Source organism: Musa acuminata, chromosome BXJ2-6, assembly GCF_036884655.1.
Source record: "Musa acuminata AAA Group cultivar baxijiao chromosome BXJ2-6, Cavendish_Baxijiao_AAA, whole genome shotgun sequence".
Classification (NCBI taxonomy): Eukaryota; Viridiplantae; Streptophyta; class Magnoliopsida; order Zingiberales; family Musaceae; genus Musa; species Musa acuminata.
The window spans coordinates 36,302,501-36,318,105 of NC_088343.1; the positions used below are offsets into that span (position 1 = coordinate 36,302,501).

Sequence of the window (15,605 nt, forward strand, 5' to 3'; positions counted from 1 at the left end):
TAGCAATCTCACACTAGTGGTTTCATTATCGTTGTTTTGATGATTGATTGAGACTATTCGAACAATATGCTTATTACCTTTTTCTATAAGTAGCTCGGCACACTAAGCGGTTTCATACTCTTTGTTTTGATGATTGATTGGGACTATTCAAACAATATTGTGAGAAGCTATTTATTATTTGTATCATTTTTTTCTTTTCATTTTCATACCCATTTATGTTCTCTATGTTATATGTATTTCTAATCGACATAAGAAGGTAGGATGTGTATCGCTCGCCTAACACATGCGTATCGTCTAACAATAACAATATTATGTTTACATTATATAAAGGTATAAAAAGAATATGTACTTCCACATGAAATTTGATATTCGAACACTAAATCTCAAGATATACCTTTATATAATGCAAAAGATCAAGTGGAAAGCAAGTGCTTATCATCATCATAAAAGAAAACATTAGTATGTGTATATTTATATGCAAATTTATTGATCTTGATCCCAAAGATCATACGACCAAATTCTCTCTTTTCATAGAAGACTGGTGTTTCTTTCAACCACCCATGCATAATAGACAGCAGGAGGAACCATTACAGCCTTCCCTAAAATGTGTGAAGGATTGTTACCAAGTCGCTTAAGCTTCTCCTCTAAATCATAGATGCCGAACCCCAAAGTAACTCTTCCCTCTCTCTCTCGATCTCTCCAAGTTATATCTATTAATCTCTTTTTCCTTGCTCACTTCTGTTTTTCTATTATAAATCACAACAAATTAGTTACTGATAAGAACTTAGGGTCATCCTAAGATGTAAAATAATTGATTGGAAAAATCCTATTTGAATATATTGTCTTTGGCATTTGGGTACTATTTTTATTGTAGTTCAGACTATGCTGGTTTGTTATTTTACAAGGTGATAAACACATTTAATCTCACATCGCGTCGATCGATCTGCTGAGATCCTAAATTTAGACCTTCTATCACTCGGATGTTATGCTGGATGGATGCCTTCGTTGTCGATAAGGTTTGTGGTCTTTTTAGTCCCACTGGATTTCCTGGTGAAAAGAAGATCGATCATAGACATTCGTCGGCAGCAACAATGTCGTAAGATGACTCCTTCCCTAACTCTGTCAGCAACAATCTCTTATCACCTTAACATTCTCTTCTAACCACTATCTTGCTCCTTTTGCAGGAGAAGTGAATGCCATCACTGCAATGGAGATTTTCTCATATTATTAAGCAAGCACACAATGAATTAAACAATATAAGAAAATTAATTAACGGTTTAGTTTTACCTGATCAGTAACGGCATCTACCACTGCAAAGCCACAAATCAGAAGAATATGATGTGGTGATCTTAGAAGTTGGACATAATGCATTTGTATTTTGGAATATATATACACACACAGACACACTGAGTTCTCTACAACAGCATGTTCTGTAATTGTAGACAGACATCAAGCTCTGGACAAAGACAAAGGCCTCTAAGAACTAGTCTTTGACTGTTTGTAAAGTCTCTAGTTGTAGGGGAATGCCATACTGAACGAAAACCCAGTGTTAGTTTAAATTAAGGTTTTAATTATGTAGTGAGGATCATTAGGCAAATGATCTATTGACTAGACAAATATATTTTTACTCGGACCCATGTTCCTTTATCACAGACCTTGATTTACTGAGAAAGAGGAGTCTCATTAGTCATCAATTGAGATTGATAATTTACCAAAGAGAAAACCTTGGATGCAAATTCCAAGTTTTCTTCAAGTCTCATATAGCAAGGCAGTAGGGTCCTCAATTACTGAGCTATCAAGCAAGATTGTAAAAGGAGTTGCTTATGCAATTGCAATAGCATACATAACAACTACATTCTGCATGGAAACCATGCTTATATATTGCAACAAATCAAGTAGACTTTCCAGTTGCATCTAGAGTTTAAACTCATGCTGATGTCAATGAAGGAAATTGAAGTCTCGACATTGAGGATGGCTCCCCAAATTATGAAGTAGCGTAGATTGGATCGGGTGAAATCTGAGAGCTTTCAAGATTTTGATTGAATTTAAAGTCTCAATATAAGGTAGACAGCAACTCAATATAATTTGGGTTAAAATGTTTAATACACCCTACTGTAAAATCAATTCTTTTCATGGCAAGAATGAAATCCTTTGTAGAGTTCCAAATAAAGCTAAAATAAGTGGACAGTGGGCATGACACAGAAATCCGATCTCCCCCTTACCCCTTCATGTCATCATAAGAAGAGACATTAGTTCAACATGTTTATGGCTGCAGATTGTAATGATCGAGGAAGATATCAAATTTCTACAATCAATCAAACAGGCCAAGTAAACGAGTGAAGAAAATTAAAGCAGTTATTGTGCCTTACCAAGTTGTTCTTTTTTTTGTTTTCCTCACTCAATTGGGTGCTTCATGATCCTTTGCAAAACCACTGTCCTGGTTTTCCTAATATCCCTGCTGCACCGATCAACTTGCACTCCCAAATTCTCGATGCTCGTCGTAAACTGCTCCAACTTCCTCTTAATTTCCTCGATTGCAAACTTCATTGCCTCCACATCCTTGAGGGCAAAATCTGCATCTTCCGACAGCGAATTGAAATGAATTTCCAGATTATCAACCATCACCCTTATGGTATCCAAATCTTTCAGAGCAATGCAGGTGCCAAATTGCATTGAAGAAAGAAGGTCCCTCTCTTCTCCCAAAGCATTCTGGTAGTTCTTTAACAGTGAGTTGATCCACTTTCCAGCCGAACCGATCGGAATGGTGCATGCAGCAGCCAAGGCAGCTGCAACGGGCGGCGCAGCTACAGCAGCCGCTACAACAGAGCATATAACGACAGCTGCGAGAGCAGACACAAAGATTATGTTCGACACCTTCCTCCATGCATTGATGGATCTCAGCTTCTTGTCGAGCTTCTTCTTTCTCAGCAGCAGCTTCTGCAGCATTAGCTGCTGCTGCCTGTAAACAGATTGGAACACCTGAGAGAATTCTTCGGTGAATGGATTTCCGGCAGCCTTAAAATGTCTCAGTTTCTCTAATGTCATCGCGTACTTCCTTTTCCCATCTTCGATCTCCATCTTGTCCTTGTCCTTGTTCTCATTCTCGAAGTGCTGGAGAGCGAAGTGAATTATCAAATGGCTATCGCGAGCTCTCTTGAGGCACTTCTCGAGCTCGGTACAGTAGTCGAGGGTCTGGATGCTGCACTCGAAGTAGTCGTTGGCGAGGTCGAAGAGCTCGGGGTTCTTCCAGATGTCCTTCTTGGACTCCAGGATGACATCGACCACTTCCTTGTTCGTGTCGAGGAGGCAGCCGGTGACCTCACTGAGGGTGTTGAAGGAGAGGGAGCGGAGCTCGACACCGAGGGCGAGGGTGGAGATGGCGTGACTAGTGCGCCGCTGTAGCGTGGCATCGAAGGACCGGACGTCAGGGTCATCACGGCACGCCGCCTCGTAGTAGCTCAGCTCCGCCGTGTACGGAATACCGTTCTGGCCAGCGTCGGAGGGGGCGCCGCCGCCACCGCTGCCGCTATCCTGGCGGGCCGCCACCATGGTGGGCCTCCGGCTGAACCGGCCACCCATTTCGGATGAGCTAAAAAAAGGGGGATTTTTATGGATGAAATCACCTAAGATGCTAGTAAAAATCCAAAATTTTGGCAGAATAAAAGGAAAATATTAGAGAAAAAAGACGAATCGGATGGCAAAATCTCACTTTCTCCGAGTCACCCAACAACAGAACGATCAAGAAGAGAAATGAACAAGCTGGGTGCCTTTTAATGGGCTTAAATCAGAAAAGATTGAAATTTTGTGAAGCTCGGAAGGGATCAGATCGGTTAGAGGAGGAAACACAGAGGGGATTGTCCAAGTAACAAAGAGGTCAGAAAGGGAATGAGAGAGAGAGAGAGAGAGAGAGAGGAAGAATGGGGATGCTATCGGAACGCAGAAGAAATAGCAACCGAAGCCTGTCGGGGAGCAATTCGTTCTTCTCCCTCAAAGACTAATCGCAGCTTCCGCGAAGGAAGCCATTGGAGTCAACGAAAGGGAGATCGCAGGGAGATAAGTCGAAGTAAGCAAACGCAAAGCCTTACGGGAGAGAGAAGAAAAATACAATGTTTATTATTATTGTTGTTGTTGTTATTATTATTATTATTATTATTTGGTGTGACGTCAGCTAAAACAAATCTTGCATCCATTATAATGATTAGTCTGATACTAAGTCCTATCAAGGGATTAGTGCGAAACTCTAATTAATTTTACTACTAATGACTTGAGGTTTCTTGGACCTCAGACAAACTCTTGCTACCCACCCACCCTATTCAAACCTCAAGGTCATAAAAAAGAAAGAAAATTATTTATAATATTTGATATAATTTATATGTATTGTGCCTTGGTTTTCTTGGCTTGGGTTTTTCTAACCTTTGGACTAACGAGTGGTCTTGTAAGAAGGTTTGTATTCAATGAATGGACGTAGTAATCCTTGGTAATGTTTTATCGATAAAATGGGAACAAAGAATCGCACGACATCATTTTGTAGTTATGTTAGCACGTGGCCACAAATCCGATTTGTTTTAATCTTTCGGTACAACCACTATCTGCTCAAGAAACAAAAATATTTCTTATGATAGAAATAACTTGAATGGTTGACTATTAGTCACGTTATTTGACCAATTATTCTTGAAACTTGATCAATTATTCTTGAACATATATATATATATATATATATATATATATATATATATATATATATATATATATATATATATATATATATAAGAATTTTATCACTATAAAATTATGTCATGTCGGGGAACCTTATACCGTGATCGACGTGTCAGCATGGTTTAGTCTGATCCCGAGTGTGCACAGTTGTCCACACGGAGGCTTGAGTTGAACAGGTCAACGTTGTCGGGTCGAAGCTCCGTCACTTAGTGTGATTTCTCCCTTGGCGGACTACTGCTTCTCCATCGTGTTTCTGTACAAAGGCCAGAGCCGGGAGGAGAGTTTTCTGACTTGACCCTTCAGAAGGTCAAGTCAGAGTTGAGTGGGATTAAGTGCACTTGAAGTCTTTTTGCTCCCCCCTCGGTGTTGGTCAGGGGTTAGCTTTTATACTTACAAACGAAGATCGATCTTACGTGATTTGTTAATGACGGTTAACTCCTCATGCGGTTGGCTTGTACCTCATATGTAAGCGCCAATCGACTTGTACGGATCTACGTGCGCACGACATCATTTTGAATTTTTCGAAGCGGCTCTATGCTATGCGAGCGTCATCTCGTACGACGTCAGACAACACGGGAGCAGGCGATCGTCCTATCCTAAGTCCGAAATATCAGGTTGATGTAACATACCATGGTATTTTTGACTTCTTTATTGGTGCTGACGTGACTGTCGACTGTTACGTGGGCGAATATATCGTATCAACATTTCCATTTCACATAGACCTAACCAAAAAATTTGTTTTGTACCGTGAAAAAACCATATTAAAGCATGTTTAAACTGTCCCAATCCATAACCTAGTTTGGACATGGACGAATTTGTGCCGATTCGTATATCCATGGATTAAAGACCTTTTGTTGAATGCGGATGAAATATGGCAAAATTCTTCTTAGTTTGATGAGAATCATTTTGTTTGCTAGAAAAATGATAGAATTCTGATTGCTTATTTTTCTAGTCATATTATCCTATAGTTGTTGACTACTTGTTCATATCAAATTTCATCCGATGTTCTCCATCATGCATATTTATCTCAAAAAAATAAAATTGCTATTAGGCAAGAAGTCTCATACAGTCAGTATTAGACAAATCAGCACCCAAGATAAAAGAAAAAAAGATTTGATTGAGCAAGCAAACTTTATTCTTATCCACAAAAAAAAAGGAAAAAAGAAAAAGGAAAACCGAATCTCCTCAAAAGAATCGAAGAGAACAGAAATACATCTAATAGCAATATTAATGAGATGCCAAGAAGACTCTTTATTCTTATATAGGATGTCAGTAGTTATCGTATCATCCGTCTCAATATGAACTTTTTTCAACATAAATTAGAAAATTAAAATGAAATATCAAGCTTACTACTAAGTAGAGAAAAATCACAATTATCGACCACAGGGATAATAATAAACTTTTGAATTAAGAAAACCAAGTTGTGCAAGATATTATGTAGATGCCATGATATGTTGAGTTCATCATGCTCCTTTGAGAGATATCCAAGCCAACATGGAAGACAAAGGAGCTCCATGCTCGTTGATGAAGCGCCACATATAAACTAAGCATCTACTTCTCTTCAATATTCTTGTCATTCGGAGGTCAATTCATCCTCGGGTTTCTGACTTTTCTTGCATCACGAACCAGTGAGTTTATTTTTTGAAGTAAATAAACTCAAAAACATGGTTTATTTGCTTACTATATCTTTCTTTACTAGTAAATATCATAGCTTATCTCTCTAACACTGATAGCATTTGGTTTTTGGTTGTGGAAGTTAAATATGGGTTGTGGAGTTCATCATGCTCCTTTGAGAGAGATTCAATATTCTTTGAGAGATATCCAACCTACTCTGATGGACCATGCCAGTGGAATGTAATAGTGTCCTTTACCATTTAACTGCAACGTAGATCCAGAGCACTGTCTAATTGCTAAATCTCATGGTTTAATAATAAAATTAATTGATTAACTTATTAGATTAATATATTTTTGAGTTAAATAACATAAGAAATATTTCGATTATAAACTCAGATCACCAAAGAGGCAAGCGTTGAACCAAGAATTGATCGATCGATGCGTCGAAGAATAAATTTCGTGCTAAAAGTTCAAACATCATACTTGAAAGACCGAATATCATATTGGAAGATCAGATGTCATGATGAATTCAACGTATCAGAGTAGGTGATATGTCGAAAATAAAATAATATGTCAAAAGTTCGAACGAAGGCTTATAAGATTGGAAGACATGCAAATACTTTGACGTTATGCCAGATGAAATTGTTAAGTCAATCAAAATATTATATGGTCAACATTAGTCATTTTTTAGCTAAATTAGATTATGACAGCATTTGTGCTTGAGTTTAAGTAAGAATTGGACTGTTAGAAGAAAGTTCATCATATAACATACAGATAGAGAGTCGTATTAAGACCCATCATCAATTGACTTTTCAGTATCCGTAACTTCAACTTATCTTTAATGACGTAATATTGAAATCCTTTATATATCATGATATCAAATATATATATATATATTTATATATATATATATATATATATATATATAAATGATAAAAGAGGAGAAGTACTAACTCATGCTTTTTGTTGTTAATAAAGAGGGATAAGTGGTGACTCATGAATAAAAAGAATGGTTGAAATTTGAAACTTAAAATGATTATGATTATAACTTGAAATTTGTAACTTGATTGAATATTGATTTTTGGGTTTAAATGATTCAATCATAATATCGATAAGATCAAATTTCTTTCGACATGAATTTAGTATAAGCATTTAAAATGATATATGATAATTTGAGTTCAAGTTTATCATAACTTTTTAAATGACAAATAGACATGAGAGTTTTATTAAAACTTCGTTATCAATTTATTGATATCATAAAAAAGGGAAAGACTATTGAATCCCGAATTTTGATAATAAAACTAATTGATGATTTTATTGGACTAATATACTTTTAAGATTAGTGACGTAGAAAATATTTTGATCACAAAATTGATCTTCGCATGTTAAAATAAAAATCAATAGTGAAAACCAATGACGTAGCAATCGGGAATAAAAATATGTCAAGAAAATTGAACCTCTATAAATTATTTTATCTATCTTTATTTACCTTTTACTTATTACTTGGTTTTATTCTCTTTATTTATTTACAACGTTAATTTCATTGATCAAAATTTTAAAATATATTAATTTATCGATCAAATTTTAGAATTGATTAAGAAGACTATTATACTAATTCATACCCCCATCTTTGAGTATGATTAACATCTTGACAAAAAGGTCCTCATCATGTAATCAATAAATAGGAACATGTAAACCTTACTATTCATTTGAAATAGAAATGAAACAAATAGCCTGAGATGACTCCACCAGACATTATTGAGTACATCAAGACTATTGAAGTCCCACTTGTTTTAGAAATAGCCATATGTTCTATATAGGGTGTCCATATCGAGGTTTCTTTCAGCTAGTTGGAGTTCGTTTAGGTTTTGGCAAGCAAATCAGTATGGAAAGAAGTATGGCAACACTAGCAAAGAAGCAAGAGAAGAGGATAAGAAGTCTCCTTCATCAACCTTCCTTGTCGTAGACAATCTCAGATATTGTTGATCTCCGAGAAATATATCTATATATTAGAAAACCACAGGTAAAGTACAATCAGAAATATATATGTATATATATATATATATATATATATATATATATATATATATATATATATATATATATATATATATATATATATATATATATATTAGAACACGACATTTCTTATTTTCTCCTGAGAGAGAATGGCAAGAAATGATTACGAAGGTTCATAGTGCTGCTACATGGCCTTACTCTAATTTCTTTTCTTGATTTACTATCTATTATGAAGGTATAGTGGGAGTGGTCTCGTCTTCTCACTCTTCAGAATCCAACCCGTCACACTTAATAATTTTTAGTAATAATACTAAAATATAAAATATATGAATAATATCATAAAAATATTTACATGTTAAATTTCTCATATTATTAACTAAAATTAAATTATCTGAGCTTCGATACCATCGATACAGTTGTATTGAAAGTTGCTCTCTATCCTCCCCCATGCTTATTAACCTTTAAACCTAGTTTTAATTGGTTTAAATCTTATCTAAAATTTTACAGATTCTACTCTTCTTTTTGTGATAATTATATTTTACATGACCATTTGATTATCTTTTCTTTTCATTACATTATGCTACCTATAATTCTTTCTTACATTTGACTGAAACTGAAACCCTATCCTTACGCAACAATAAGCTAACCACCAAAAAGTCTTTTAACACATTCATCATTGTTTAAAGTAAAAGCAAAGAAATTATCAAACTCTAAATTGATTTTGTTGATATACTTTTTCTTTTACTAGAAAGGAAATAAATCATCAAATTAAGCTGTAATTTTGGTGAAATCATAAACAAAGCTTCTTTTCCACAGAGTATTTATTATTCAAATGTACTCACTACAAATGCCTTTTTTATGTTTTTTCTCCAACAACACTATGTAACTTTAATAATAATAATAATAATAATAATAATAATAATAATAATAATAATAATACGTGGAATTGACTACATAAATATCTTGTTGTTATTGAGTTCCATTAAAAATCATTTATTATTTAAGTTACCAGTATTTAATTTATTTATATTTTCTGATAAAGTTTTCTAGATGTCTGTCTGTCTTCCCTCATATCATTAATTTGATGTATTTTTATTGTAACATCAAATGTCTTCCCTCATTAGGACATATCCATATTATATCAAATGTTTATCTTTCATTTAATCCTTTTATGAATATATTTTTTAATCTTTTTGAGCAACCTAAACTTTTATATATATAAAATACTTAATAATACATAATTTAGATTTTTAGAATGTTAATTGCTTGTCTCTGTCATTCCACATTTTTTTTACTTTTACTCTTTTTTTTTTTCTTTACTGTTTTTCTTCTCCATTTCTCTTCCACCGTAACGCCTCATTACTACAACATAAATAAATGCATCTCCTTTTTCTGACTCTTTATCTCGCCCTCGTCCTGTCCTACGCTTACTCTGCTTCTCCAGATCGGCGGTTTCATAGAGGATGGCGGGGCGGCGTGATGGCCTCCTGGCGCGATCCAATGGATCGCCCTCTCGCGGATCCCGAATCGCCATGGCCGTCGCTGTCGGCGTCCTCCTTGGTTGCGTCTGCGCCTTCCTCTACCCGGACGGCCTCTTTCGTTCTTTCTCGACCTTGCCTTCCCACGGCCAGGATTCGGCCGCTGATTGGAGTCTGGTATGGCGATTCGACCCTCTCTCGTTTGTTATGTTGGGTTTCCAGTGTAAAGATAGATCTTTGACAAGAAACCAACTTAAGAGATGAGATCCTGAGAACAGTCGCAAAAGAAAGTTGAAGATTTTGCAATATTGGCAAGAAAGCGAGCCGCGTCGACATAATTTATTTACTACTTTGTTCTATGTGGATCACAAGGAACCACTCACAAATCTGAATGATTTTTTTAATGTGCTACATTTGATTTGGTTTTCTTTTTATTTTTAAAGAGGGAAGAAGAGATTTTGGTATTCGTTGGCTCAAATTATGCTTCTACTTTCTTTTTTCCGCATCTAGATATTATTGAGAGGGGTATCTTGTTAGTTTTCTATTGGTTGTTTACAATGTGTGATTAGGCCAATTTTTTTTTTCTTTTTTTAGTTTTCTCTGAAGCTAGGCACAAAAGCCTTTGTTGTGTACAGTACATCAGATTATTAGTGAACTTTGACGTTATTATCCTTCAGGTGGGAATTTGAAAGTTTAAAAGGATCTTTTTGATAAATATCAATCTTCCTATATTTAGTTTTGGTTTTTGAACTTTCTTTTTTGGCAACAAAATTGTTTCTTTTATCTGAGACTAGTATTATATACTTCAAAATGATCTTCTTGATAATGATCAATCTTGTGACTGAAGCATGCTTTCAAGCTGTTTAATATAGTTTTGATTTCTGATTTTTAATCATCAAAATTATTTTTCTTATCTCAGTCTTGTCATTATACATCTTACTTGTCTATTTAGAGTACGACTTAATTGGGTTGAGAAGTGGGAGACAATGGGGATTATCTGGTAGAAACATGCACAGAGAGTGCATGTTGACCCTGCGGCCCAAAGCACACTTTGGAGTGATACTATATGTAGTCAGGAGCTAAAACTTCCTAATTCCTCAACGAGTTCATGTCTACTTGTGGTTACAGTGTATATCCTTTGTACGTGAAGGTGATCCTCTCATCATTATCTTCTTTCCTGATGGATTGGTTGACACTTATAAGTTTCATTATTGTTCCTGGAAAACATTTAGCTAGCAGTAATATATGGTGTAACCAAGGTCTTCAAATTTTTGTACAGCCTTAAGGAGGTGTTAGGTTCGATGCTGAAACTGGAATTTGAACTGAAATCAGGATTGGTATTGAATTTCACTAGAATTGGAATTGGAAACACTAGAATCAGAATGATCTGATCCTTTTACATCTTCTGTACTTGAATTTCAAAATAAGAATCACGATTAAAGTTGGATCTAATAAATAACATAATAGATTAATTTAAAATATTTTTATGTGATATAATTTATTTAATCTTATTTTGTTACATATTATTTTATTTTAATATAATAATAGAATTTTTTATGTTCATATTTCATTAATATTATTTTTTATGTTATATGTTGCACCTTAGTGTTTACTTCGTTAGTTAATATTCTTTTAGTGAGAAAGAAGATGTAAAGGTCAAATGAATATTATCTCTAGGAATCACAATTTATTCTTGAGGGAGAGTCAGACGTGAGATCCAGGCTTTAAACCTTATTTTGATTCTGCTCTGTCATTGGAATGAGAATTTGATTATTTTAATTCAAACATCAACAATGGGACTTGATGATTTCATTTTGTGTTTGTTTTCCATGTCACCAACCTGACCACAAATTGCAGGCCTTTCTGTGTTTGGAACATGGAAAAGTCTATAACCAAACATGATGCTCATAGGTACTTCTGATAACTGAAGCTTAAATCGCCAAATTTTACGCACATTTTGGGAAAAGTACAGCTTGATTCTTTTACCTATTCAAACAATTACTGGTGTTTGTACTTGAATTTATTAACATTTTAGCATTTCATCCATCATACAGGGTTGCTGGACTTTGTTGGATTTTCCTATCTTATATCTGTTTAGATTATCTGCTCTATTCTTCTCCATCATCGGTATCTAACTATAAACTCTGATGTAGTCTATCATTTTTTTTCTTTTCATGACCAAGTTCAGTTGTGTAGATATTTTAAGATTGAGCCAGTGGTTCCAAGCAATAGATTATAAAACAAAGATTGGTAGTTTTATCATGTAAACAACAAAATGAGATAAGTTTTGACTTTCCAAATTCAAACGAAGCTATGAGCAAAGGATTTATTCTATTGTCATCCTGTTGGGCCAGTTTAGATTGATCACTACATGTATTGTATACCTATGTTATTTTCCTTTCATCTGTCTAGGGTAACTCAGCAAAATGTGAAACATCTGAGAGGACAAACGTGTTGAAATCTGAGTTGGCATCGCTCTCACAGAAGAATGAAGATTTGAAGAAACAGGTCATGGAGCTGACGACAAAACTTAAATTGGCTGAGCAGGGTAAAGATCAGGCTCAGAACCAGTTTGTAGCTCTAGGAGAGCAGCGTAAAGCTGGTCCTTTTGGTACTGTCAAGTCCCTGAGAACAAATCCGACTGTAGTTCCTGATGAATCTGTGAACCCTAGGTTGGCAGAGATTCTGGAAAAGGTAGCTGTTAGGAAGGAGCTTATAGTTGCACTAGCAAATTCCAATGTCAAGGATATGTTGGAGTTGTGGTTCCAGAATATTCAAAGAGTGGGTATACCCAACTATCTAGTAGTAGCTTTGGATGATGAGATAGAAAGATTTTGCAACTCAAGCAAAGTTCCTGTTTATCGAAGAAATCCTGATGAAGGTATTGATAGCATTGGAAGGAGTGGTGGAAATCATGCTGTCTCTGGATTGAAATTCCGCATCTTGAGAGAATTTTTACAGCTTGGGTACAGTGTTCTTCTTTCAGATGTCGATATAATCTACTTGCAGAACCCATTCGATCATCTCTACAGGGATTCTGATGTGGAGTCAATGAGTGACGGTCACAATAACATGACAGCCTATGGTTATGATGATGTCTTTGATGAGCCTTCGATGGGTTGGGCAAGATATGCTCATACAATGCGGATCTGGGTTTATAACTCTGGATTTTTCTACATAAGACCCACGTTTCCCTCTATTGAGCTTTTGGATCGTGTGGCGGACCGGTTGGCACGACAGAAGTCATGGGACCAAGCAGTTTTTAACGAAGAGCTCTTTTTTCCTTCACATCCAGGGTATGAGGGCCTTCATGCTTCCAAGAGGACCATGGACATGTATCTCTTTATGAACAGCAAGGTTCTCTTTAAGACCGTGAGAAAAGATGCCCATTTACGCCGGTTAAAACCTGTGATCGTTCACGTGAATTACCATCCAGAAAAGTTTGCTAGAATGAAAGCTGTTGTCGACTTCTTTGTGAACGGGAAGCAAGATGCGCTAGACCCTTTTCCTGATGGTTCACGGTACTAGTCAATCTTCTTCTTGCAATATTGTCCCTGGCAAACTGCAATTTCTAAGATTCATGGGTTAGTTTCTTTTAGGACACAACTTGGTGTGGTGTAAGTTGTGCTCCTAGTATACTATACGAACTAGCTATTTCTTGATATGTTCTCTTGTTTGAAGAGTTCTATGACAGCGTTTTTTTTTTTTTTCCCCGAGGTTTCCATGGAACACTTCCAACTTGGATGCTTTCACCTAAATTCCTACCTCGTGAGTGAAACACTACACTTTTTGAGGGGGTCTGGAGCTTGTAACTTTTTTGGTTGATCCAATGTTGTAGATTGATACACTTATCTGAAACTTGTGTCCTGCAGTTCTATCTTCTGGTATTATTGTAGGACACCCTACTTGATCCATGATGCCAATATTGACTCACAGAGCTGCATGATTAATCTCCAATTGATTCAAGATGCTGTAACTCCCATAAGTTACAGTATATAACTGAAGTTTAATTCTGCATACTTTAAATGTTAACTAAAACTTTGAGATTTCTGTTGTCTTTTATTTAAAGCTCATATGGATTTAAAGAACTTTCCTGTGTGTTTTTTTTTCCCCGAGTTCCTGAAATGTTCATCTTTGGCTTCTTGCAATGATTTATAATGTATGTACATGGCATGCTATGGAAATTAATGAGATTGATGCACCAAACAAGAATTGGCAACATGGCTTCGTCACATCTAACATCTGAAAAGACACCAGGAGACTAATAATTTTAACAACAGAAAAGTCAATTCAGACATGCAATAATTGACTATGGAAGCATGCGTTAGGAGTCTATGAATTGATTCCATAACAGGCAATACCTCAATACAAAACTCTGCTATGTTTACTTAGAACAACGTAGTCTTAGTTTGGATTGCAGACATCAGATTTGGTCAAACGAGAGCAGAATCCATATCCCAGATATTATCTTGTTCACATCATCTAAGATTTGGTCAAACGAGAGCAGTGTATTCTACCAAAGACACTTCCTTTCAATTTTGACCTTGACTTGGAATGTGATGGCACCTTTTCTCCCAAGTCTGATATCGTAGAAACTGGCTATGTCTTCCGGTCTACCTCAGGGAACATTGTCGCCGCCGGAGGCTATCATAACATTTGGATCCAGACTGACTCATTATGCCTATCCTGCCATTTCGATGCTCCTTGGTGGATGTAGAATTTTTGTGAAAATGTCTTTCATCCTGCCAATTTTATTAAGGTGTTGACGGGCTTCACATTTCCAGAAATAATTACTGAATACCTACCTACCTCACAGCCTAGCTTACATTGTTAGAACCACCCTTCTCCCTTTTCTTGGGATAGAAATTTTGTAGCTTCCACCTCTTACCTTGCTTTCTTACTCTATGAATAAATAGATAGATAGTCAACAAGATGGGGAAGGCATCATGTTGCTTTCAACAGTTCACACTGACTTCAACTGCTCCATCAGGGTGCCAACCAGATTGAAATAACGACTAATACAACAAATAGCCATAATTCAATGATTACAGAAGCATTTTAATGTATTCTGATCCGTCATTATATATGTTATGAAGTATCGCTATTCACTTCAACTTCAATCTTTCATAAGACTTGCTTGTTAGGTGATGATCATCATATTGTCCATCGTCAAATACTTATTCATTTTTTCACTATCTAATTCTCTATCATCGCATTACAAATTATTAGTGTCATTCTTGATCGTAGATGATAACACTGACTCACCTTAATTTATTTTTTTAAATTTTGTCATGTTTAAAATTAGAAAGAAGTATGTTTTGAGTAAAGTGAGATACAAATTATTAATCAAGATGTTCACCTAGGGAGTCGAATTCTCTCATGCTCCAAAATGGCTCTAATATTTAATTTTCGTTTGAGTATTTTATGTAAAATTTATATTAGGAGTATATTGAGTTAGTATTTATTCATAAATGATAAAAAAAAGGATATGAAAAGAGTTCAAAAGTTCATAATGAGTTCTGTGAGTCTACAATAAGAACATGTCTAGAGAATCTTTTTTTTTAAGACATTCATTCTATAGTGATAATCGATTATGAAAGATTAAATGCTTAAATAAATGAATATTTCTTTTAAATGTTATGCTAATGTGGCTTGGTTAGCCGATATTATTCATTGAAAAGAATAAAAATAAAAAAATAATGATATGTAATTTGAACAAAGATATGGATAGGAGTAACAATGAAAAAGTGTCTCTTATTTTAACCAGAGCAGATTTAA

General features: G+C 35.4%; 2 protein-coding genes across 4 annotated transcripts; one reads left to right on the forward strand and one right to left on the reverse strand.

The window, feature by feature from the left end:
* Positions 1-784: 784 nt before the first annotated feature.
* On the reverse strand, positions 785-4,078 carry LOC135615379 (UPF0496 protein 1-like). 3 transcript variants are annotated; one of them, XM_065113796.1, is made up of 3 exons: positions 3,710-4,078; positions 2,370-3,589; positions 785-1,202 (listed from the first exon to the last, which is right to left on the reverse strand). In XM_065113796.1, exon 2 carries the CDS (start codon positions 3,577-3,579, stop codon positions 2,395-2,397), a length of 1,185 nt encoding a protein of 394 aa, XP_064969868.1. In that variant the 5' UTR covers positions 3,580-3,589; positions 3,710-4,078; the 3' UTR covers positions 785-1,202; positions 2,370-2,394. The 3 variants fall into 3 exon arrangements, 2 of the variants coding, with proteins under 2 accessions (XP_064969868.1, XP_064969867.1); XR_010488006.1 differs by having other exon boundaries at positions 1,288-4,078; XM_065113795.1 differs by having other exon boundaries at positions 2,370-4,078.
* A 5,663-nt stretch (positions 4,079-9,741) lies between these two features.
* On the forward strand, positions 9,742-13,513 carry LOC135615380 (arabinosyltransferase RRA2-like). The gene is made up of 2 exons (XM_065113797.1): positions 9,742-10,004; positions 12,240-13,513. The coding sequence occupies exons 1-2, from the start codon at positions 9,813-9,815 to the stop codon at positions 13,353-13,355; spliced, it is 1,308 nt and encodes a 435-aa protein (XP_064969869.1). The 5' UTR covers positions 9,742-9,812; the 3' UTR covers positions 13,356-13,513.
* The last annotated feature ends 2,092 nt before the right edge of the window (positions 13,514-15,605 follow it).